General features: G+C 43.3%; 1 protein-coding gene across 3 annotated transcripts in view; it reads right to left on the bottom strand.

Annotated features, from left to right (window-relative positions):
- The window catches only part of NGEF (neuronal guanine nucleotide exchange factor), a 269544-nt gene that overhangs the window by 128633 nt on the left and 113754 nt on the right, over positions 1-27157 (bottom strand). For all 3 annotated transcript variants that reach the window (XM_068280688.1, XM_068280689.1, XM_068280690.1), the window contains exon 3: positions 2395-2464. In XM_068280688.1, coding sequence (XP_068136789.1) covers positions 2395-2464 — 70 coding nt within the window. The remainder of the gene's footprint in view (positions 1-2394; positions 2465-27157) is intronic.

Genomic DNA, 27157 nt, shown 5'->3' on the forward strand with positions numbered 1-27157 from the left:
TTTCTCACTACTTATCACAATAAAACAATCTATACCTTGTTTTTTTGCCACCAATTAGGCTTTCTTTGGGGGTACTATTTTCTAGGATTATTTTATTCTAAATGCATTTTAACAGGAAAAATAAGAAAAAAAAATGGAAAAACTTCATTATTTCTCAGTTTTCGGCCATTATAGTTTTAAAACAATACATGCTGCCATAATTAAAATCCACACATTTTATTTGCCCATTTGTCCCAGTTACTGCAATGTTTAAAATATTTCCCTAGTACAACATATGTCGCCAATATTTTATTTGGAAATAAAGGTACATTTTTTCAGTTTTGCATCCGTCACTATTTGTAAATAGTAAGCCCATTGTTTAAAAATGTACAGTAATATACCCTCTTGACATACATAATAAAAAAGTTCAGTCCCTAAGGTAATGTGTTTATTTAAAATGTATTTGTAGGTATTTTTTAAATTAAACATCTGTAGGTGTAATTTTACTATTTGGATACAAGATGTCCTCGCGCATTACCTCCTATAGCATCTCTATAGTATGCTAAATAGGAAGTACTGCATGCATGGGTTCCGTCGGAAGTAAATAAATGATCGCGGTAACTCTTTGATGCCTGCGACCCTCCGGGGACAGAGATGCCTGCGTTCCTATTCATTCATCTCCATTCTAACGATTAGCGGCGAAAACAAGTGCAGGAGCGCGCATATGTTCTGCAAGTTCAGGCCGACGGTCCATCATAGACACACAAAAGATGTGTAAATGATAAGCGCAATTAATAATAGTCCAAACATAAAGCAAGTCTTTAAATCAAGATTAAAGTAGAAAATCTGGTTAAATCTTGGGATATCCACCACCACGTCCATTCAGACGGCAAGGAACTATTCTCTTATTTTATTCCATTAAAGTCTCAAATCCATAACAACTTATCCATGAAACTTTATTGAATATATACAGCGCTTTGAGTCCCCAGGGAGAAAATTGCTATCAAAATATTTCTATTATTACTAATAAATTAAATGCTTTATTAGCATATAAAAGAACTATAAAATCATTTACATTGCAGTAAAACCTTCTACGTAGGTACAAGGCATGTCACCCGGCAGGGAACCTCCAGAGGTTCCCCACAGCCACCTGGAGTCCACCGCCGCTTCCCGGGCCCCTTTTTAAGATGACGCCTACGCTTCCCTTTTTACTCAAGCACGGCTATACTGCACATTCACAAGTAAGGCCGGCACTTGTGCAGTAGCACGGAACCACTCATGTATGAGCCGCTTTGGCTTACTGTGCTTGTATGGCCACACTCACCCCGGACCATACAGCCATGCTCATACACGGTGGGGAGCACAGCCATGCAAACATATATGACAAGCTCTTGATGGATATGTTCAGGGGATCCCGCGCAGTAACGATGGGGGTCAGGAGGCTTTCCTCTTCTTTGTCAAGTGTCTAATTGTTTTTTACTTAAAGGACAACTGTAATGAGAGGTATACGGAGGCTGCCATATTTATTTCCTTTTAAACAATACCAGTTGCCTGGCAGCCCTGTTGGTCTATTTGCCTGCAGTAGGGTCTATGGCTAAAAATATTAGAGGCAGAGGCTCAGCAGGACAGCTAGGCAACTGGTATTGCTTTAAATGGAAATAAATATGGCAGCCTCCATATCCCTCTCACTTCAGTTGTCTTTTAATCCCCCTTGGGTACGCTTTAAATATATACCAGGCAATAATCACAGGAACCCCCATTAATCTTCCCCTGAAAGAATTTACTGCAGTCTATCCCAACACAGATCTTGTCTACTGGATTTCCAGCGGGAGATGGAGCGGGTGCAGGAAAGGTTACTGTGGTGCCCTGTTAACAATACAGGTGGACTCATACAAACTGGTCTACAACTAATCTACAACTATACAACTAAGTGATTTTGCAAGATTTTCAGGCATCAGTGCTGCTATATCTGGGCTTACATGTGTCTTAGAAGTATTTTAGACGTGCAGAACTACTAATTGGTGAGGATACCAGCAGAAAAAGCTCTGCCTAGAAAGCAAATCTAGACAGTTTCTTTACTAAATAGCAGGATGTGAAAAAGTCATCATTAAACAAATATGCCTCAAATGTTAAATTTTCAAAGAAACCCTTTTTGCCATAATATTCATGGGTTTTTATTTACAGCATTTAATCTCCAGTCCTTGTTAAACATTTCATTACATACTTGGTATCTTAGTTTACAAGGTTTTCATTTTGTTACATTGATTGAGAATATCTAATTTTAGCTCAGAATCAAAGCAGAACCCTCTTATGAATGGGACAGACAATCATTAGTGACAGTTTGCTGTATCCATGGGGAGGTTCATATTTCTCCCTCACTGTCTGATGGTTATGTTATATTGTGATGGATCATACCTGCGTGCTGTAGAGGAACTGCTGCCCACATTCAAATGAATACTTCTTGGTTCTCGTTGGCCTTGGTGACCTGGGAAGATGAAGAGAATCTTTAGAGCCAAGTTGATCTTCTCAAATTGTAAATAGTGCGTTTAGAATTTCTTGCAGTATAAATCTATTTTCACTCTAAAAGAATGTTCACAGTGGGGCATTGTGGTGCAATGTAATAGCCGCACTGTAATATGGAACGTCGCACTGCACTGCGACATCTATGCATCGTTCAGAGTGTGGCCATGGTGGTGCAGACTAAGGGTCCATTCACACTTAGAAGCGCAAAACGCCAGCGATTTTTGCCGGCGTTTTGTGGGAGTTCTTTTTCTGCGACTTCACGCGGAAAAATCACTGGAGAGTGCAACGATTTCCCCGCGATTTCGTTTAGCACTTCTATAGCACTGAAACACGATCGCCGGGAAATCGCCTGAAAATGGTGCAGGCTACGCGTTTGCGTTTTTGGGTGATTTGCGGCGATTAATAAAACCCCTTCTTACGTGGGTGATTTGCGGTACACTAGTGCTTTCAAAAGCGCTAGTGTTTGAGCATTTTGCTGAAATTGCTGGCAAACCGCTCAAGTGTGAATGGGCCCTAATGGTCTAACGGCATCCCAATGCACCGCATGCAGTGCATTACCACAAAATGCACATGTTGACAGAGAAGCATACTTTTCATTGACTGTAAGCTTCACTGAATGTGACGCAACGTGTTAATAGCGTACGGTTCAACTTTTCCATTCCATTTCTGCTTTTCTATGAACACTCACTGAATTGTTTACTAATATATTTAGACACAACTGAGAGGACAAAACAATACATTTTATGTATCACACAATTTAAAGCGTAATGTGGTTACTCTAAGTGCTGTACTAAGGTTTAAAGGAAACCGGAGATGAAAAAAAAAATCATACATACCTGTGGCCTCCTCCAGCCCCCTCGGCGCCATCCTCCACCTCCTGTATCTTCGGTAACGGGTCCCAGTATCTTGGCCAGTCGGGGCTTACTGTGCATGCGCAGCTCGGCTGCACGCCCCCGTCCCGCACCCATCGGCGGGAGCATTCTACTACTGCACAGGTGCCAAACTCTCCTGGTCGCTGTAGCGAGACAGGGGAGCACACACAACTGCACTGTGCATGCGCTGACTGGCTGAAGATACTGGGACCCATTACAGAAGATCCAGGAGGCAGAGGATGGCGCAGAGGAAGCGATCAGGCTGGAGGGGGCTGGAGGAAGCTGGCGCAGAGGAAGCGATCAGGCTGGAGGAAGCCCCTCATTCTATATTTCTTTTGCAAATATATAATTAATCTTACATGTGAGCTGATCTTTAAAAACTCTCCTCCAGATTTCAAATGCTTTAATGTTTTCCATCATGGACCCTCACAGAATTCATTGATGGCTAATCTGAATAAGGGGGGTATGCCATTATACACAGTTTTCACAATATCTTATTAACGTTTCTCCAAGTAGATATTTTAAAACTTTATCAATAAAATGCTTTTAGTGCTCCTGAGCAAAAAATTATGTAAAATGAGTTTGATATTACATTCTACCTTCTTTTTTGTACTTTTTAAATTGCTAAGTACTGAAAAATTACTTTTTCGAGAAGATGAAAAATAAGTTATATAGTTGCATATGGGCCCATGTGTGTTGTGTAACGCCCATGCTGCATTGTGGGGATAACCATACTGACTTGGAGAGAATATCAGCAATACAATCTACATTCCTACCTATGGGGTTGATGCACAAAAGTGCAGTAATATGGCTGTGCACAGACAGCGCATGGCAATATTACCATTGCGACCGTAAGTGTGTACCGTGAGTTATGCTATAAGTGAAACTTGTGGTAAATGAGCAACGCTACCGTTGCTATGGTAACACACACTACTAACAAGCGTTATTGTTGGTAACGCTCATTACCGTAGCATTGGTTGCACTTCTTGAGTGCCGGGAGTTGCGCTTATAACATAAATCGGGGTACACGCTGCCAGTACTAACAGTAATATTGCTGTGCGCTGTCTGTGCATGGCAATATTACCACTCTTTTGTGGATCAAGCAATATCTGTCTATCAGCAATCTGTCAATCCATATTCAATCTGATAGCTTGCATGGTAAATTCGCCAGCCGCATGTGCAGTCCCGCCAAGCGGGGTAGAGGGCTCACAGCTGGACTGTGCATGTACCGACTCACCCTGACTCCTCCATGCTCAGTCCGTCCGGCGTGTGCCCCCACCCCCCCTGCGCTTGGCCGGACTGCACGTGCCAACTGACCCCAACTGGCTGCTTTACCGTGCAGGCTATCGGAGGATCGAGGGGGCCTGGGAGGACAGTGAGGAAGCCACTGGCCTGAAGGAAGCCCCAGGTAAGCATAATTTTTTTCTTCATCCATCTCAGGTACACTTTAACCTCTTGAGCCCTAAAGGTTTATACCCTCTAGTGACCAGGCCATGCTTTACAATTGAGCACTTAACAACCTTAACGGTTTATTGCTCGGTCACCTTGGCACCCAAACAAATTTCACCTTTTTTTTCTTACAAATAGCTTTCTTTTAGTGGCATTTGATTGCTGCTGCTATTTTTTAGTAATTTTTTTATGAATAGAAAAAAGAGAGACATTTTTGGAAAAAAAATAATAATAATAAGTCCCCCCCAGAGTAAGATACATACACTACACTATAAAGACAAAGACATATGCCTATGGTAGGGATTACATTGTGAGCCCCTCCAAGGGACAGTTAAGTGACAAGACTATACTCTGTACAGCGCTGCATAAGATGTCAGCGCTATATAAATACTTATTTGATTGTTAAAAAACAAATTGCCTGCCAGCACTGGTCAGTGGCTGGCAGGCTGATCACTGGGGCCCGCTGTGTCTCGTGCGAGCTCCCGCCAAATCTCATTCCTCGCGAGATGACGCACATATGCGTCACGGAGGAATGAGAGAGACGCTGTCTCGCCGCAATCCTGCGTTAGGCTGTCGGGAAGCCTTTAACTCATACATAAAAGCTAACCTACTAACTGCAGCATGATTGCCAAGTGTTGTCCAAGCAATACAATGCATACAATTCAAGCTTCGAGCTAATGGTGCCATACAATACAATTTATATCCTCTATGGTAGAAGAATCCATCAAGCTAAAGTGCTGCTCTCTAATATGGGGACATTGGGTCACATTACAGCATAAGGTTTTCACAAAGATGAGCTTAGAAATATCCTCAACCCTTCTGGCAGACAAGAGACTGCAATTTTACATTTAGGCAGGCTCATAATTAGTATGTTATCGTCTTCTCTGACACTTTTAAACATTTTACTGTTAGAGGACAGAAAATATTTCTTCTTAATCCCCTTTTACTGCCAGAGACATGGAAAAAACTCTCTTTCTAAACACTTCACTTAGAAGAACTGCAAAATATTCCTAGATCAACTAATGTGCTGCTATACAGATATTCCTAGATGTTAGACATAATCCTGTGTAACCTCTTCACTGCTTGGATGCAATTCTGCTAACTTCTCTAATGTGACCCAGTATTTGTAAGCTATGTGATCTGTTCAAGCATTATTTGTAGCTTTATGGTTGCGGGGACCCTGGAACATGAGTATGTGCTTACAAGCTTTGACAACAAATCATTTTCCAACATATTCCAGATCCTAAGCAGGGCTAGTACTTTTGGACTTCAGCATAAGAATAATGTGTAAGTTTTCTTTCATTTGTTGGAGATGTGGACTCCAATGATAAGGTTTCTGTGCCATAGCTCCAGGCTTCATTAACACCCAGCTTGGAGTTTGTATTATTCCCATCTACCTTGCTATACTATTACTGCACAAAGAATAGGTTCTCTTTGTTGTAGGGGCCCTGGTGGGAATCCCAGAAGGTCCAGGTTACTCTTTGTACACCAACAGATTAGTAATTGTGTACAGTGGCGTACCTAGGGCATTTGATACCCGGTGCTGGGGGGTAATAAATACCCCCGACGAAAAAACAAAAAAAAGGAAAGGAGTGAGTGTGTTGTGCTAAGCCTGCCTGCCAATGAGGAGGCAGCGAGTAGTGTCCATTAATGGTGCTGTATGCAGGTAGTGACATCAGTTTACTTACTTTTTACAGCGCCATTACTGGACAATGATCATGCAAGTCACCGCTAATCTGTGGTGTGAAGTATGCCGCCGGGCAGTGAAGGGGGATCTGGGTTTTCTGGAGGGGTGGCCGGGAGCAAATAAGGTAAAGCGTGGATGGGGGCAAGTGACCAGGCAGCATTGCCACAGGGCCCGGGCAGCTTCTCCAGCAGGGGGGTTCTGGGCAGTGGTACCCCAGCTGCAGGGGGGCCGGCTGTCACCCCTCCCCACCGCACGCTGAGATCCGGGGCGGCCATTCCTTGCGCCACCCCCTTCGGACGCCACTGATAGTGTGGCATGTACACTAGGGGAGGACTGGGACCATTTGGCTTGGAGAAAAAACACAATTAAGTGGTCCCGAGAAGAGTGATAGGAAAGGTGGAGTGGTGCCACGGGTGTCGAATATAGTATGACAAAGTTCCAGTATCTCAGCTTTTCAGCACCCTGTTGTGTCTGAACTTCTCCCCAGATTTCTAGTACTTCCTAAACACTGACAACAGCAGGGATCCCCTCTAAAGCTAAGTACCCACGTCGTGATTTTCCTGCCAACTGACGATCTTTTGAGCGCTGAGCGGTCGTTTCCACGATATCACAACATGGGTACAGGTGCATCACCACGCAACGTCGTGTCACAATAACGACCGTAATGGCGGATTGGATCGCTAAGATCCCAGACGACTTTCATGCAAATTACCGTGATCGATTGAAGTCTTGTTCGCTCCCGGCGTGTGACGTCATGCACACCCGCTGACAGGAAGAGGCGTTGCTGATGACTGTCGTCAAGGGGACATCGAGGGACCCGTCGGGCATTGAGTACGCAGCTTAACAGATATTGTGCCCAACTATGACATCTGTCAGATGTTGGGAGCCATCAATGACTGATGTCAGATGTTGGGAGCCATCAATGACTGATGTCAGATATTGGGAGCCATCAATGACTGCTGGCTGATATTGGGAGCCACCTATGACTGCTGGCTGATATTGGAAGCCACCTATGACTGATGTCAGATATTGGGAGCCATCAATGACTGATGCCAGATATTGGGAGCCATCAATGACTGATGCCAGATATTGGGAGCCATCAATGACTGATGCCAGATATTGGGAGCCATCTATGACTGCTGGCTGATATTGGGAGCCACCTATGACTGCTGGCTGAGATTGGGAGCCATCTATGACCGCTGGCTGAGATTGGGAGCCACCTATGGCTGCTGACAGATAACAGGAGCCATCTATGGCTGCTTGAAGATGCTGGGGGGCACATTACATCTGGCTAACATTGAGAACCATTTATTACTACTTACTGATATTGGGAGCCATCAATGACTACTTGCCAATACAGAGGACCACCTATGACTGCTGGCTGATATTGGAAACCACCTATGACTACTAACAAAGACTGAGGAGCCACTTGTGTTGGGACTGCTGACCAAAGTGGGGTGACCCTGTAAGTGCTTTAAGAATGAGGGACTCTGATAAGGACGACTTCTATTCGAACTATTACTTACCCGGAAAATCGCTCCTGGTGTGGATTCCTCTCCTAAGACGTAATTCCTGAGAACTCAAGCTTCCCAGCTCCACCTCCCCAAAACTGAAGAGTTTGTGTTCTCAGAAGTTGTTGCTTGGCATAGATTAAGCCACAAGGGAGGGATGGCTGGATTAGTATCAGCATATGTAGATGGCTTCCAAGCCCCTTTTATAGGAAAGAGAGTGGCCCAGGGAGAAAATTCCTTCAGGGCAAAAGGCCCCCCTCTTCTCAGGGAAAAATTAGGCCCCAAGTATCATGTAAACAGCCATATGAGATTTAATTAAACAGTGTACTGCATATGTACTTTTTCCACAACAATCACTTATAGAATCTTAGAACAAAATAAGCTAGTGAGTCCGTACACACGCCTGATCAAAGGCAACGACGAATCCATCGTCACCTCCTGCTGGGTGTGTTTTTAGCAGACAGTACACATCACGTATATACTCAACAACCAATGGGGCAAGCACCATCCACCAAACACCTAAAATAGGCAATCCCTCAGTGTGCAGAAGGGGAACTTGAACTGAAAGCTGGACAAACCAAGAAAAGAATTTCCCTTTAGTAACCGCACCACTCAGACCATAATGAATACAATTCAACTTTATTCAAACATGAATAAAAACACTTAAAAACAAGTAGGCTGAACTGCCATGACAAAGTTCATGTAAACAATGAATTCCCATGCATCCAATGAGTATATTAAGGGTGCAACAATGTCAATTAGCATAAATATATATATATATATAAACACATATACACATGCAGGGAATCCTAATGCAATAATGGGTCCCTTCAGGTCCGTTTGCCTGGTAAACTACAGTACTCAGAAAATAAACCATAATTGAGTGAATAAAAAATAGTGCAACACGAGTAGTGCAAGGGAGTAATCAATAGGGGAAACGAATCCAGAGCGGATCTAAAGTGTCAAGTGCAAGATTCACCAAAGTGAAATAAGGTGCAAGTAGTGCCAAAGGAGTGAAAATAAGGAGAGCACCGAGAACTTACCAAGGCAGACACCTAGATTAGTGGGTCATGGCTAGCAACCGTGGGGCCATCGCGATTCGCCGCTCTGCGCTATGGCGGCTTCCTCTGGGCATGCAATACCCCTAGTGTCTGCGGCTAATAAACGCTCCGGCCGGGAACAACAGGAAATAAAGGGGCGTGGCCTAACGTGATGTGCGCGGCCGCGCACAATAGGGGAAGAGAGCTGCAGCGTAATACAACGCCGCATCACTTCCCCTTCCTGGCACTAAGGAGCTTGGGAGTTGTAGTATGCCGCAATAGAACTGATAGCAAGAATAAAGGAGAAATTGCTGGCTAAAGAAGCCAAAATTAAAGCATAATACACACAAATAGTAAATTCTTTTGGTAAGAACAGAGCTTGCTGCTCTCAAGCAGCTAAAATCTAACATACATCAATGGTACAATCACGGAGCTAGAAACATAATAAAATACCGCCATCATGTGGTGAATATTTATAATCATTGTCCACAGTTACTACTGAAAAAGTATTTAAAGCTATAAGCAAATTATTACTTAATACCTGTATACTTGAATACACAGGTCAATGTTCTAAAAGGTTAGAACTTCTCTAAATTGCTACATAGTCACTTGCCCCACATGAGGAAAAATTCTATCTACAACCACAGGTACATTTTTTATATATATACACAAAAATAAAAATAACAATAAAGCTAAAAATAAATATAAATTATCACAGATGTCCAATGTTCTTCAATTGGTACTCTGAAGCTTCATTGCGTGGACCAGGATACAATGTTACATTCTGCATGCGGATCTCGAAGCACATGTTCACCTAAGTTAGGGTCAACTACAAAAACAAACACAAACATACAAAATCAATGACTGATCAAGTCGCCCCCGACAGATCATCAACCATACATATATATATATATATATATATATATATACATATATCAACCCAAGAGCAGGAACACCTCACTATTTGAAAACATAGACATGGATGCTGATCGCAATCCAACCAGTTATCAACGTAAACAACCCTGTCTGATGCAAATGAGATCATTATGTGCAGAGAGAAACTCACAATTCCTTCTGCACCACATCTCTTGTGGTCCTACCAAGAACATGTATACATGCAAGTGAATATAACCCTTACAGTAGCACAGTTAATAAGAAAGTTAATAAGAGAGTTAATAAGAACAGTGGACTACTCACCCAATCCACTCTGGTAGAATGTCACAATATGATATCATACATTGTCACAAACTGTGCCCATCACCACACAGCAAAACAAAATCCCCACACAAATATGTGCACAGATGAACAAGTGAGTCCTCAGGAACCCCTTACCACAGATTCCATGGGTACCCTAACGTATGGTTAATGTAGGAAACCCACAAAAGAAAAGTCCTCATTCATACCTGTTGGAGTTTTAGTGCCGAGATCATAGATCCATCTTGTCTCCTGCCTCAAGAGTGATGGTACTATGTTGCCACCCCTGGAAGATAAAACAACATGTTTAAGGCCACATACGGTCCAACCATGAGTACTCCCCCCGTGCGCTCTCAGACCATGTTCGGCCACGGGTGTGACCATCCTCAAAATCTCTTTCCGCCAAACGTATGGTGGATAAGTGTTTTTGTATCCTAGTTTTGAGTTTATTTTTGGTCTGGCCAACGCAGTATAAATTGCAGGGACATTTCAACAAATACACCACTCCCTCCGTTTGGCAGTTGATGAATTCATTGATTTGATGCATCTTGTTTGTTTTAGGACTGAGTACTTCCTTTGTTGGTCTCATTAAAGGGCAGATATTACAGCGACCACAAGGATAACTCCCTTTTACTCCATGCCCTTGTGGCTGGGGTCCCTGATAATGGCTTCTGCACAGGCGATCTTTTAAATTCGGTGCTCTCTTTGCTGTCAATGAAGGTTTTGCCATTGTGAATTTCCTCAAGACTGGGTCGGTACGCAATATCGACCAATGTCTGGATAGGATATTCCTTAAGTCATTCCAACTCGAATTGTATGGTGTGCACATCCTCACCACACAATCATTTGTTTTCTTTTTGCTATACAACAAACCATCTCTTTCTGAATGTAGTGCCCTCTGATATGCCTTTCCAATCGTACCCTTTGGGTAACCCCTCTGCAAAAATCTATCCTTCAAATCTTTAGCCTGTCTTTGGAATTCAATCTCCTCTGAACAATTTCTGCGGAGCCTCAGAAACTGCCCGGTCGGGATATTATCCTTCAATTGCTTTGTGTGGAATGAACCGTAGTGCAGCAAGCTATTAACTGCTGTGGACTTACGGTATAACGTCGTTCCAATATGTCCAGAATCCGTAAAATACAGATGTAGATCCAAAAAGTTCACTGAATCTCTTGAGATGCTTGAGGTCAATACTATGTTCTTATCATTTATCCCCAAACACTGTATAAACTCCCTGGCCTCATATTCTGGTCCGTCCCACAGAATCAAAATGTCATCAATAAAACGATACCACCCCAAAATTTTGGGGTGGTATCGTTCCAAAGTGGGGCCCCACACTGTCTCTCTCTCCCACCACCCCAAAAACAAATTGGCGACGGCGGGGGCACACTTGGCGCCCATGGACACCCCGTGTGTTTGTAAATAGAACTGATCATCAAACATAAAGAAATTATGCGAGAGCACAAACCTGAGGAGATCAATCAAAAATGAGCTAGTCTGAGCTCTGAAACGCATGTACTATCGTGAAAATGAGGATTTGGACATGAGGACACAACAAGCAGTGGACCTACCGGATGCTAATGATAGGCAGGTCTTTGAAGACCTGATGGATCTACTTAATGAAAATGAAAATGCGAACTTGAGTGGGACTTCAGTTACTCCCAGAGGTAGGTTCAAACCTAAGTCAACGTTCTTACCCAATTTGTCTCTTTCCGCCAATCAGGGTTTTCTTTGATATGGTGGTAAGAGATATAGAGAACCTCAATGTCCATGGAAAGAGACAGTTCAATCTGAGTAGAGAGGAAAATGAAGCTATCAAAGAATTAGCTGATAGAAAGGATTTTGTTATCCGTGAGGCGGACAAAGGGGGGAATATTGTCCTTTGGCCCACTCGGGATTACCTGAATGAGGTACAAAGACAATTCGGCAATAGGAAATACTACAAACTGTTGCCTGGGAATCCCACAGACCAGTTTAAGAATTCCTTGAATCGTCTATTGGATGATGCCAAGGAGAAAGGATTGATTTTCCAAAAAGAGAAAATGTTCTTGACCAACAATGAACCAGTGGTCCCCACCTTTTATCTGATACCAAAGGTACACAAAAACATCAATCGACCACCAGGTCGACCAATAGTATCGGGAATTGGTAGCCTCATAGAGAAAGGATGCAGTTTTTTGGATTTTTTCTTTCAGGAACACGTAGTTACTTTGGACTCATATGTAAGAGATTCACAAGATTTGATTTCCAAACTCAATCATGTCTGTGTTCCCCCAGGTACATGTTTCATTTCATTGGATGTGGAATCCCTTTACACAAACATACAGCATGATGACGCCTGCAAAGCGGTGGAATACTTCCTGTCAATGACGACTACAGGTAGAGTTGAATTTAATTCATTTTTGATTGATCTCCTCAGGTTTGTGCTCTCGCATAATTTCTTTATGTTTGATGATCAGTTCTATTTACAAACACACGGGGTGTCCATGGGCGCCAAGTGTGCCCCCGCCGTCGCCAATTTGTTTTTGGGGTGGTGGGAGAGAGAGACAGTGTGGGGCCCCACTTTGGAACGATACCACCCCAAAATTTTGGGGTGGTATCGTTTTATTGATGACATTTTGATTCTGTGGGACGGACCAGAATATGAGGCCAGGGAGTTTATACAGTGTTTGGGGATAAATGATAAGAACATAGTATTGACCTCAAGCATCTCAAGAGATTCAGTGAACTTTTTGGATCTACATCTGTATTTTACGGATTCTGGACATATTGGAACGACGTTATACCGTAAGTCCACAGCAGTTAATAGCTTGCTGCACTACGGTTCATTCCACACAAAGCAATTGAAGGATAATATCCCGACCGGGCAGTTTCTGAGGCTCCGCAGAAATTGTTCAGAGGAGATTGAATTCCAAAGACAGGCTAAAGATTTGAAGGATAGATTTTTGCAGAGGGGTTACCCAAAGGGTACGATTGGAAAGGCATATCAGAGGGCACTACATTCAGAAAGAGATGGTTTGTTGTATAGCAAAAAGAAAACAAATGATTGTGTGGTGAGGATGTGCACACCATACAATTCGAGTTGGAATGACTTAAGGAATATCCTATCCAGACATTGGTCGATATTGCGTACCGACCCAGTCTTGAGGAAATTCACAATGGCAAAACCTTCATTGACAGCAAAGAGAGCACCGAATTTAAAAGATCGCCTGTGCAGAAGCCATTATCAGGGACCCCAGCCACAAGGGCATGGAGTAAAAGGGAGTTATCCTTGTGGTCGCTGTAATATCTGCCCTTTAATGAGACCAACAAAGGAAGTACTCAGTCCTAAAACAAACAAGATGCATCAAATCAATGAATTCATCAACTGCCAAACGGAGGGAGTGGTGTATTTGTTGAAATGTCCCTGCAATTTATACTACGTTGGCCAGACCAAAAATAAACTCAAAACTAGGATACAAAAACACTTATCCACCATACGTTTGGCGGAAAGAGATTTTGAGGATGGTAAGGCCCTCACACCCGTGGCCGAACATGGTCTGAGAGCGCACGGGGGGAGTACTCATGGTTGGACCGTATGTGGCCTTAAACATGTTGTTTTATCTTCCAGGGGTGGCAACATAGTACCATTACTCTTGAGGCAGGAGACAAGATGGATCTATGATCTCGGCACTAAAACTCCAACAGGTATGAATGAGGACTTTTCTTTTGTGGGTTTCCTACATTAACCATACGTTAGGGTACCCATGGAATCTGTGGTAAAGGGTTCCTGAGGACTCACTTGTTCATCTGTGCACATATTTGTGTGGGGATTTTGTTTTGCTGTGTGGTGATGGGCACAGTTTGTGACAATGTATGATATCATATTGTGACATTCTACCAGAGTGGATTGGGTGAGTAGTCCACTGTTCTTATTAACTCTCTTATTAACTTTCTTATTAACTGTGCTACTGTAAGGGTTATATTCACTTGCATGTATACATGTTCTTGGTAGGACCACAAGAGATGTGGTGCAGAAGGAATTGTGAGTTTCTCTCTGCACATAATGATCTCATTTGCATCAGACAGGGTTGTTTACGTTGATAACTGGTTGGATTGCGATCAGCATCCATGTCTATGTTTTCAAATAGTGAGGTGTTCCTGCTCTTGGGTTGATATATGTATATATATATATATATATATATATATATGTATGGTTGATGATCTGTCGGGGGCGACTTGATCAGTCATTGATTTTGTATGTTTGTGTTTGTTTTTGTAGTTGACCCTAACTTAGGTGAACACGTGCTTCGAGATCCGCATGCAGAATGTAACATTGTATCCTGGTCCACGCAATGAAGCTTCAGAGTACCAATTGAAGAACATTGGACATCTGTGATAATTTATATTTATTTTTAGCTTTATTGTTATTTTTATTTTTGTGTATATATATAAAAAATGTACCTGTGGTTGTAGATAGAATTTTTCCTCATGTGGGGCAAGTGACTATGTAGCAATTTAGAGAAGTTCTAACCTTTTAGAACATTGACCTGTGTATTCAAGTATACAGGTATTAAGTAATAATTTGCTTATAGCTTTAAATACTTTTTCAGTAGTAATGGTGTGGACAATGATTATAAATATTCACCACATGATGGCGGTATTTTATTATGTTTCTAGCTCCGTGATTGTACCATTGATGTATGTTAGATTTTAGCTGCTTGAGAGCAGCAAGCTCTGTTCTTACCAAAAGAATTTACTATTTGTGTGTATTATGCTTTAATTTTGGCTTCTTTAGCCAGCAATTTCTCCTTTATTCTTGCTATCAGTTCTATTGCGGCATACTACAACTCCCAAGCTCCTTAGTGCCAGGAAGGGGAAGTGATGCGGCGTTGTATTACGCTGCAGCTCTCTTCCCCTATTGTGCGCGGCCGCGCACATCACGTTAGGCCACGCCCCTTTATTTCCTGTTGTTCCCGGCCGGAGCGTTTATTAGCCGCAGACACTAGGGGTATTGCATGCCCAGAGGAAGCCGCCATAGCGCAGAGCGGCGAATCGCGATGGCCCCACGGTTGCTAGCCATGACCCACTAATCTAGGGTTCTGCCTTGGTAAGTTCTCGGTGCTCTCCTTATTTTCACTCCTTTGGCACTACTTGCACCTTATTTCACTTTGGTGAATCTTGCACTTGACACTTTAGATCCGCTCTGGATTCGTTTCCCCTATTGATTACTCCCTTGCACTAATCGTGTTGCACTATTTTTTATTCACTCAATTATGGTTTATTTTCTGAGTACTGTAGTTTACCAGGCAAACGGACCTGAAGGGACCCATTATTGCATTAGGATTCCCTGCATGTGTATATGTGTTTATATATATATTTATGCTAATTGACATTGTTGCACCCTTAATATACTCATTGGATGCATGGGAATTCATTGTTTACATGAACTTTGTCATGGCAGTTCAGCCTACTTGTTTTTAAGTGTTTTTATTCATGTTTGAATAAAGTTGAATTGTATTCATTATGGTCTGAGTGGTGCGGTTACTAAAGGGAAATTCTTTTCTTGGTTAGTCCAGTACACAGCATGTGTCCGCCCGGCAGATTGCTCAGAAACAGCCTTATCAGTCCACCGACACTGTACACACGCTGTACTGTCTGCTGAAAACACGCCCAACAGGAGGTGACGACGGACCCCTCGTTGCCTTTGATCAGGCATGTGTACAGACCTTAACTCTCAATCAACCTAATTAGGCAGGATGCCCCCTCAAACAGCCCCATTAGGCAGACGATACAATTAGGCAGGATTGTCCCCTTAAACATTATAAATAAGCAGCATAACCCCCCCCACCCCCCAAAAAAACAAACACAAAAACACACACACCGCATAATAGAGCACAGTGTCCTCTTAAACAAATACCTCCAAGCAACATAATTAGGCAACATGTGCCTCCAAGCATTAGTGTTCTGAAATATTTTCCCTGCATACCAAATGCTCACGGTCAGTTTCCTTACTTAGAATGATACTACTGCATGTATTGAAATATCATTGACAATCTACAGGAGGCCAGTGGACAATCCTTGCACCACTCTTCCTACGGTGTATGGAATCAGGCAAAGTAGGAGGCCAGCAGCTCTTAATATCTGCCTGGTATGGGGATGTGTGATCACTTTACATGGATCACATGCTGGCATCTTGCAGCTGATCTTCTAACTTGTCACTGGAGTTTCAGTGGTGGAGCATTACAGTAAAAGAAAGAAGCATCCGAGTGATGGAAGTACTGATAAGTATAATGTCATATGGGCCAGATTACTTTTTTTTTTTGAAGTTCTACTTCTACACACAGAGATGACAACAGAGATAGAGAGCACTGAACAAATCACAAACGCAAGCAAGGAAAATTTACGGTGATCAGTAATGCAATAAATAAAATGACACACAACAGTAACCCCTCTGCTGACAAGTGTTTGTATCATCTGCACAACTTTCTTTCCAGTACAGAAAGCTTCTGGACACTATCAGAATAAACTATCACAGGGGGAAAAGAGCATGACTCTTGGTGCAATTAGTTCATAGAGTCTATTCTGCTATTCAGGAGAAGTAGGTATAGCTGGTAAATCGTTTTGTGTTCTTTAGAAGCAAAAAGGTGTAATAAAGTTGCTTTTCTTTGAAGATACAGACCCTTCTTCAATTTGCTTTTTCTGCTAAGTTTTCCCATAGGAGATAATTTTTATCTGCTGTTTAAAATGGCTTTTCAGCACTTTGCAACTGAAAAGGTACCAAAAATTAGGTGAAAATGTACTGCCAAAATCATCCTGTGTATTCTCTTTCTTGTCAGTGGCTTCAATGGCATTTTATTGATAAGGTGAGAACATATCAACTAGGGGAATACTTAGGAGAAAAGCTGAATTGTATCAGGAATACTGAATTTCTGTGTGACCTAAAACTTATCAGCTTCCTACCATTGTTATACATTGTTTCATACTAGTTACTAGTTTACAGCTCTGCTAGTCAAATACAGAGGAACAATATTATGAAAGAATCCATGAGTAAGTAAGCTAGTAAATCTTATGATTATTGTTTGTATTTGCCTCTTCACACAAGGTTAAAGAGGCGCATCAGGAAAAAGGGGAAACAAAAAACAATTCATTGCAAAGAGAGAAGTTAAAAATAGAATAGAGATCAAGAAATGATTGATATTCACCATGTAATTTTTCATATAGTTAGATCCAAAACCAGCCTGCACATAATCATCTTTACTACTGGCAGACATGAAAAAAACAGACAGTACAGCACCAATTGTGCACAGAGGGAGATACTGGTTTTAATATTGTAATATTAAATACTTAACGCAGGAAGAAGTGAAGGCAAGACTAAATAAATAAAAAATAGACAAGGCACCTGGCCTGGATGGCATGCATCCTCGGGTCCTAAGGGAATTAAGTTCAGTTATAGATAAACCCCTTTATCTTATCTTTTGTGACTCTCTTTCAACTGGCAGAGTCCCAGTGGATTGGCGTACAGCCAACATTTTCCCATTATTAGGGGCCCTTTTCCACTAGAGCGATTGCTGAATCACAAAATCGCTAGCGATTTTAAAATCGCTAGTGTTTGCTAAATAACATAGGAATCGCGGTAGGTAATTTTCTACTACCGCGATTCGATTTTTCAAAAGTGCTATCGCACTGTGGAGCGATTATTGCCGCGATTTTGCTATGCAATGCAGTGCATAGCAAAGTCGCAATCATCGGGAAAAAAAAGGACTTTGCTGAAGCGCAATTGCTAGCGTTTAGCGCAAACGCTAGTCATTGCTAGTGAAAAAGGGCCCTTAAGAAGGGCAAAAAAATCAGTTCCCGAAAATTATAGACCAGTAAGCTTAACATCAGTTGTATGCAAACTATTTGAGGGGTTACTAAGAGATCCTATACATGGCTTCATAGTAGAAAATGATCTTATTTCTCAGCATCAGCATGGGTTTACTAAAGACAGGTCCTGTTTGACTAACATGTTCAGCTTTTATGAGGTAGTGAATGCTAATGTGGATATTAGGAATGCTGTAGATGTGATATACTTGGACTTTGCTAAGGCCTTCAACACTGTTCCCCACAAAAGTCTGGTGCAAAAGTTAAAGATGCAAGGACTGGGGAAGAGTCTGTGTGCATGGTGTAACGATTGGTGTCAGCGAGAACAGATTTCTCTGATTATTGGTGATCTGCAGTATCACCAATAATACAGATGCTATACCTGATTATGTGTGATCTGCAGAATCACCAATAATGCGAGTATAGCCAGACACAGGATAACCAATGTAAGAACAGATGTTTGGTGCAACAGTAATGATAGAGATACCCCAGAGGAGCTGGTGGTGATAGGTATCTCAATAGAACACAAGAGTATTCACCCAGCAAGCTGGATATGTAAATCAGTACAGCTGAGATCACCCGAGGGGCGAGAGACTCAGACTGTACTGCAGCCGGGAATCACCTGAGGAGCAAGTGATTAAGACTGTACTGTAGTCAGGGCTTGCACCTGAGGAGCAGGTGCTAAGACTGTACTGCAGCCAGTGGACACCTGAGGAGCAGGTGTTTACAAAGATGCTGCAAGTAATGATGACCTGAGAGGCAGGTGATTAAGACTGTGCTGCAGTCAGGGTTTCACCTGAGGAGCAGGTGATACAATACTAGAATCCCTCACCAGTGGCTGACCCACTGGTGAGTACAGAATAGTCAGACAGGCAGCATCGGCAACGTACAGACAGATACAGTACAAAGACAGAAGGCTAACTCATAGTTTAAGTTCAGGCAGAGTCAGCAACTGGATCAGATAGGCGATAGTACAGAATCAGAAAAGCAGGAGAATAGTCAAGGCAAGCAGAAGGTCATAACAGATAATACAATGCAATTAGTACTTTAAGCTATCAACAGAATCTGGCTAAGTGTGGATCCCCAGCTCCAGCGGGTTCTAGCACACTTTAGGATTTGACTAAGGTCTGAGCGCTAACACATTAGCATTCGCAACAGCAGACACGGAGCAACTGACAGGCTGGTACTATATATACAGAAGTGCTCCACAGCGCCGCCCCAGTCATTCAGCCAATCCAGCGTACTGTTGCAGTCAGCTGACCTGGTAGATCAGCTGACTCCCCTTCTATTCGCATAAAGGTCCTGTCACCTGGCGCGCGCGCATAGCCCTCAATCTATGTGCAATAGAAGGACCAGGCAGAGCACCAGCATGTAACTGCGCGGCTGAGGCCGCCGGCCGATACGTGGAGATAACCGCCATGCTGCTTGCCTCTGCGGCGGTATCTCCGCTAACCATTACAGTAACCCCCCCCCCCCCCCCCCCCCGAGGAGTGGACCCCAGACACTTCCTACCCGGCTTCTCAGGGTGTAACTCATGAAACTCTTTCTTTAAATCCTCAGCATGCATGCAATAATCCGGCACCCAAGCTCTCTCCTCCAGGCCATACCCCTTCCAATGAACCAGGTACTGTACAGAATTCTGCACCAATCGAGAATCCAAGATCTTCTCGATCTCATACTCAGGTTGATCGTCAATCATCACGGGGGGAGAGGAATCCACATGCACAGCAGGTTTCAACAAAGAAACATGGAATGATCTCACACCTCTCATGCTGGCTGGGAGATCAATCGCATATGTCACATTAATTTTTCTGGAGACAGGGTATGGGCCTACAAATTTGGGTCCTAACTTAGGTGATGGTTGCTTTAATGCCAAATGCCGAGTAGACACCCACACCATCTCCCCTGGGGAAAACCTCCACTCAACTGACCGCCTCTTATCGGCCTGTTTCTTCTGGGTCTGAAAAGCTTTTCCCAAATCTCCTTTAATGCCCTTTGCCAATCCTCTAAGGCCGGAAAAGGGGAAGATGCCACAGGCAATGGAGAAAATGTGGGAGATCTCCCCGAGACCACTTGAAAAGGAGAAAAACCATGAAGAGGAACTCTTCAGGTTATTATGTGCAAATTCCGCAAATGGCAGGAACTTTACAGAATCAGTCTACGCATCTGCCGCATAACACCTGAGGAATTGTTCGAGGGACCGGTTAACTCTTTCGGTCTGACCGTTGGTCTGTGGGTGGTAGCCTGATGAGACTGAAAGGTCCATACCAAGCTGATGGCAAAACGCCCTCCAGAATTTTGACACAAACTGGACTCCCCTATCTGACACCACATTCTCCGGAATGCAATGCAGCCGGAAAATGTGCTGAATGAAGAGGTCAGCTAACTCCTGGGCCAAGGGGAGTCCTTTCAGAGGGACGAAATGAGCCATCTTACTGAACCTATCAACTACCACCCAAATGACCGTCTTGCCTTCAGACCTGGTTAGTTCACCCACAAAGTCCATAGACAAATGAGTCCAGGGTTCATTTGGCACTGGTAGGGGCTGTAACGTACCCACTGGTGCCTGTGGAGAGGGCTTACTTCTGGCACAGACAGAGCACTCTCTCACAAACTCCTTACAATCAAGTGAAAAGGACGGCCACCATACACATCTGGTCATTAAATCCTGAGTTCAAGCAGCCCCGGGATGTCCTGCATTCTTATGGGTATGGAATAATTGTAGGAGTTGTAGACGGAAAGGAAGTGGTACGAACAAAACCCCCTCAGGCTTCCCTTCTGGAATGTCCTGTTGGTAAGGCCCCAATGTAACCGCCCAGTCCTCCCAGGTTTCTGTGGCTGCCAACACCCGTTTTTGAGGTAAGATGGATTCAGGGGTTGAGGGCTGAACTGTCTCAGGCTCGAAGCACCTTGATAAAGCATCTGCTTTGACATCCTTACTACCTGGTGTATACGTTATTACAAATCTGAACCTTGAAAAGAACAGGGACCAGCAGGCCTGTCGGGGACTAAGTCTCTTGGCCCCTTCGATGTACTCCAAGTTTTTATAATCAGTATAAACTGTGATTGTATGTTCTGCCCCTTCCAGCCAATGACGCCATTCTTCAAAGGCTAACTTAATGGCCAAAAGTTCCTGATTACCAATATCGTAGTTCCTCTCAGCGGGAGAGAACCTACGAGAAAAGAACGCACATGGGTGTAGTTTGCCTTGAAGGCCAGAGCGTTGAGACAGTACAGCTCCAACCCCAATCTCTGAGGCATCGACCTCAACTATGAAGGGGAAGGTGACATCTACGTGTCTTAAGATGGGAGCAGAACAAAACAATTTTTTCAGGGTTGCAAAGGCGGATTGTGCCTCTGCCGACCAGTGGTAGGTATCCGCCCCTTTCCTGGTTAGGTTGGTGAGAGGTGACACTACAGAAGATAATCCCTTGATGAACTTCCTGTAGTAATTGGCGAAGCCAAGAAATCTTTGGAGTGCCTTCAATCCTACAGGTTGAGGCCACTCCAAAACAGCAGAGACTTTTTCTGGATCCATGGAGAGACCAGAAGTGGAAATAATATAACCCAGGAAGGGAACCTTAGTGACCTCGAAGAGGCACTTTTCTAACTTCGCATACAGCGAGTTCTGTCGTAATTTCCGTAAAACAAACTTAACATGTTTTCGATGTTCTGTCAGATTAGGAGAGAAAATCAGTATATCGTCTAGATACACTAGTACGAATTTTCCCAGAACCTCTCTAAACACTTCATTGATCAATTCCTGGAAGACGGCAGGGGCATTACACAACCCGAAGGGCATGACCAGATACTCGTAATGCCCATCGGGCATGTTGAACGCCGTCTTCCATTCGTCACCGTCTCTAATGCGTACCAGGTTGTATGCTCCTCGCAGGTCTAGCTTAGAGAAGATACTGGCATTGGTCACCTGAGCAAACAGATCGTCTATTAAAGGCAGTGGATAGCGATTTTTCACTGTGATCATATTTAACCCCCGATAGTCAATACAAGGTCTAAGGCCCCCGTCCTTTTTCTGTACAAAAAAGAACCCAGCCCCAGCTGGTGACCGGGAAGGACGGATGAATCCTTTAGCCAAATTTTCCTTAATGTATTCCTGCATGGCCAGCTTCTCTGGCCCTGACAAATTATAAAGATGGCCTCTAGGAGGCATACAACCTGATCTTAACTCAATGGGACAATCGAAACTCCGATGGGGTGGGAGTTTGTCTGCTGATTTGGGACGAAACACATCAGAAAATTCTGCATACTGCACTGGTACCCCTTTTACTTGAACCTTGGTGGCACAAACAGCAACTCTCTCCAAACAATGCTGATGACAATGGGTTGACCAGCTCTGTAGCTGACCGGAAGCCCAGTCAATCTGAGGGGAGTGTAGTTGCTACCAGGGCATACCAAGGATAATGGTAGAAGTTGCCATCTGCAGGACAAAGAACTGTAGTTTCTCCTTATGTAGCACCCCTATAGTACATAACAACGGGGGAGTCTGGGAAAGAGGCTGTCTACACTGTAACGGAGAATCATCTACCGCTGTGATCAGAATCTGACGGTCTAAAGGGAGTAAAGGAATCCCCAATTTTTTGACAGAATCATAATCTATAAAATTGGGTGCAGAGCCGGAGTCCACTAATGCCTCTGTGGGCGTGGCCCGACCCCCCCAGGTAATGGAGCAAGGGAGGAGCAAACGGTTATTGTTTAGAGGTAGAAACGGCTCGCCTAGGGTATTACTTCTGACTACACCTAGGCGGCAGCGTTTTCCCGAGTTTTTAGGGCAATTCAGAACAATATAGACAGAGTCTTTCTGACCTTCTGCGATTCTTTTCCACTTGCGTTAACCTAGAGTGACCGATCTGCATCGGTTCATCTTCAGGTGGCGAGGGTGGAGAAGAGGCGTAGGAAACAGATCTTACAGAGTTTTTCCCACGGGTCTGTCTTTGATAGCGAAGGCGGCAATCAACCCGCACTGCCAAAGAAATTGCTTCGTCTAGGGATTTAGGCTCAGGATGCCCTAACATCAGATCGGAAACTGCATTAGATAATCCTGACAGTCTAATAACGCAAACGTTCCCCATCTAGCTGATACAGCCCACCTCCTAAACTCTGCGGCATAAACCTCCACAGGATTACGACCCTGCCTGAGAGTCCTTAGTTTCCTCTCAGCCGTGATAGTAATATCCGAATCATCGTATATAACGGCCATGGCCTTAAACTCCTGAACTGAGGATAACGCTAAGCCGCTCTGTGTGTGCAGCATCTTGCAAAGATTTTTTTCTGATGTTGAGTTCAGCTCCATAGAAAAGACTGTGTAGAGTATGACTCTCATACTACATGAAGGGTGGTAAGATTGGTCTGTGATCTTTCAGTTTCCAAAGACTATAGTCTGATGTGTGTATGAGCCTTAAGAGTGATTAAGATGTGGAATGCATTGTCTCAGGAAGTAGTTATGGCAAATTCTATACCTGCATTTTAAGGGGGCTTAGATGCTTTCCTTGCGTTGAAAGACATCCATGGCGACAATTACTAGGTAATGCCCAGTGATGTTGATCCAGGGATTTTATCTGATTGCCATCTGTAGTCGGGGCTAATTGGACCATGCCTTGTAAGGGTTTTTCACCTTCCTCTGGATCAACAGGCATATATGAGGGAGCAGGCTGGTGTTGTACTTTGTTCTCTGGTTGAACTCGATGGACGCAAGTCTTTTTTCAACCCAAATAACTATGTAACTATATGTAACTATGGTTGCTTGGCAGTTGGAACAGCCGTTATTTCCCACAAGGCTCCCAAGTGTGATGTCAGGACCTAGGTCACCTGTCACCACAATATCAGCCATACAGATCCCCTGATGATCTACTGGAGAAAAGGTAAAGCTTTCTCATGGGAAATGGGGTATCAGCTACTGTTTGGGATGAAGTTAAATCATTGGTCACAGTTACTCTAAGTTCACAATGAACCTGTTGCAGTACCCATGCTGCATATTCCAATGGATTTAGAAAAAAAATTAAGAGTCTTCCAGTAATGCGACTGCCGCAATGCACGTCACCACATCGCCATTATTCTGTTATGCAGGCATAATATGTCCAATGCCCGGTGGTGCACAGCTGGGCTTGTCCTTACGCCAGAGCCCCACACTATGGAGGCAACATGCACATGTCGATACTCCCACTGTGGGAGCATTGCATCATATCGCTGTGCGATTATAACACACTGCAGCTTGCATAGTGTTAACGCACCCTAATCCAGCAAACTTCTTAGTTGTCTGCACAGCAACGTTTTTCTCTGATTTTGTTCAATGAGCAAAATCAGAAATGATGAAATACAATCACTGTGTGCGTTTTGTAACTTTGGCCTGCTAGTAACATTCTTGAAATATTGTAGCAGATCTCAAATGTCATCAAACCAGACCTGCAATCAGCCGCCGACAACAGACTCCTTGGCCTTCCATGTTCTGGTGTGGACAGGAACACCTGGAATCTGCGCAGCATGTAATACCTTATAGAGGGCAATCTTCAGTTCTGAATGCATAGATTACCCTGACCAGCAGGCCTGTGGAGCTGGTACAAGATTTATTTGACTGACTCCTCAGAGTTTACAGTACCTTTGACTCCGACTCCTCGACCCTCACGTCTCTAAATTCAATATAATCATTTTCCATGTTGACTGAAAAAAAGTTACATGAAAGACTTTCCATCACTGTCAAAGCTTAGTCATTTTACAGCTATATTAAGATGGTATCTGGCTTTATGAACCAAACAAAGCTCCTGGCGTGGAAACTAACACACCCTGTTGGCTATCCCAGCCTGTCACTGCCAACGTGAATAAGGAGACTGGCAAAGTTACAATCTTAAATTTGCAGTTGTCATTCTAGCTTTTTATTTAGTTTATTAAAGAAACTGAATATACACTTCAGTCCCCTTTGGCTACTAAATACTGAGGGCTACTACCTCTGTCTACCAAATACTAGGGGCCCCTCTAGCTACCTAGTACTGCCTAATATTGGGGGCCCCTCTGGCTATCTATACTAGAGTTATATCTGGCTACCTGATCTATTGGGGGCCTACGGGATATCCAGTCTGGGGGTTATCTCTCTTACTACCCAACGCTGGGGGAAAGGGGATGCCTGTAGTTATCAAATACTGGGGTCACCTCTGGCTACCCAAATGCTGGGAGGAACCTTTGGTTACCCACTGCTGGGTAACACCTCCCACTACCACACTTACTATGTAATACTATCTGGTAAACACCTTTTTCCTTACCTAATGCTACTTGGGGGCACATCTGGCTACCTAATACTATTGGGAGCATATCTGGCTACTTAATACTACTGTGGGCTCATTGGGATCCTTACTACTATTTAGGGGCTCATCTGGCTACTGAATACATTCTGGAGGAAATTTAAAGACCACCTAATACTGATAATTGTGGGACGCAGCTCATCTGGCCACCTAATACTAATACCTAGGGCCACGCCTAGCTACCTTATACTACCATCTGGGGGAAGATGAGGTGACCAAAACACAACCTATACTGATATTTGGGGGGTGGGGAAAGGGGCAAAAGCTAACTAATGCTATCTAGCAAAAGTGATAAAAGTGCACAAAGACTGCCTAATACTACTATGCGGCTGGGGGCATATACTACTCTCTGGAGGGATGAGGGGGCACAACTGCTACGGATGTTTTACTTTTTGAGAGGGAACGGCCCAACCAAAATGTTTCTTTAGGGCTCAGTTATTTCTAGCTACACACCTGGAAGTGATTAAAATTATATTTTTATTTATAAAAATAAATATGTAATCAAAAATAAGTACAGTATACTTCCTTAAAAAGACGAAAACATTCCAGTTACAGTATAATTAAAGGTGCCAAAACAAAGCCCTATATGGCTTCAAATAAGGACTGATTACTTTACATTATGGAACTCAAAAAATTGGTCTGATAATGAAGAGGGTTTGGTATGTCGGCAATTAAATGGTTATATATCTAGATTTTCTACCTAACTACATCTAAGTACGCGGTGGCCTAGCTAAGGAGCTGTGGGCCCCGATGCAAGTTTTACATTGGGCCCCCCAAACACTCTATACATAACAATTGATACGGCGCACCAAAACCTGCCAATGACAACTACAGTGTCAGAGGTGCAAGAAGGGGATGGGGACAGCTAGTTAATGATTACCACTATTCAAAGTATCTATAGAAGTGATTATTATGAGCACAAGACCAATAGAGAGCTAATACTGCAGTTGAGCGAGGGTTCCCCGGGGCCACTCTGGCCTAAGGGCCCCAATGCGGTCCCAACCTTTGCAACCCCCAATGCTACGCCCTTTTAAGTAGGATTACTGCAACACCTTTTGTTGAGCAATATTTTGTTGTAGCACATAAATAGCAAATTGTTGGGTTTACATCTATATGATTTATGTGCTTCCCAATAATCTATTTATATAGCTTCAGTGCTGACTACATATTACACCCAGCAAACTAAACTAGAACTGCTGAAAAACTAACATCCAAAATAACCAATCCAGTTTTATTACAGTGAACACTAACATAGCAATCCATAAAAGCAGACTGCGCAGCTCTGGACAAGAGTATCACAGCTCCATTTATGTGAGCTCTCCTATGCTCCCTGGTGTGTATTACTCACTTTCACTCCAGGGCAATTTCCTCCACTGTCTGGGACATGCATTACACAGAAATGACTGATTATACAACTCCAGTGCTCATGATTCACTGTAGCGATGTGGGATTTTCTGATCAATTAGTGGGTTAAATACCGACAACACAGTGTATAAATTATGCAAGAGTTGCTTTAATGCAGAACTCATTGTTCTTTTTGTGTTAACGGGCATGTCAGATTCCAGCAGAAGCACCAGACTTGAAGCTGTGAGATCAGCAGATGTCTCTGTGTTTCTGGAGCTATGAGGTCTAGTGTGTGTACACAACGCTGCATTCTAGGCTTGCTTTGGAAAAACATTTCAACCTATAAACAAATTATAATTTAAAGGGAACCTGAACTGAAAATAAACTGATAAGATAAACAATTAT

Source organism: Hyperolius riggenbachi, chromosome 4 (genome assembly GCF_040937935.1).
Source record: "Hyperolius riggenbachi isolate aHypRig1 chromosome 4, aHypRig1.pri, whole genome shotgun sequence".
Lineage (NCBI taxonomy): Eukaryota > Metazoa > Chordata > Amphibia > Anura > Hyperoliidae > Hyperolius > Hyperolius riggenbachi.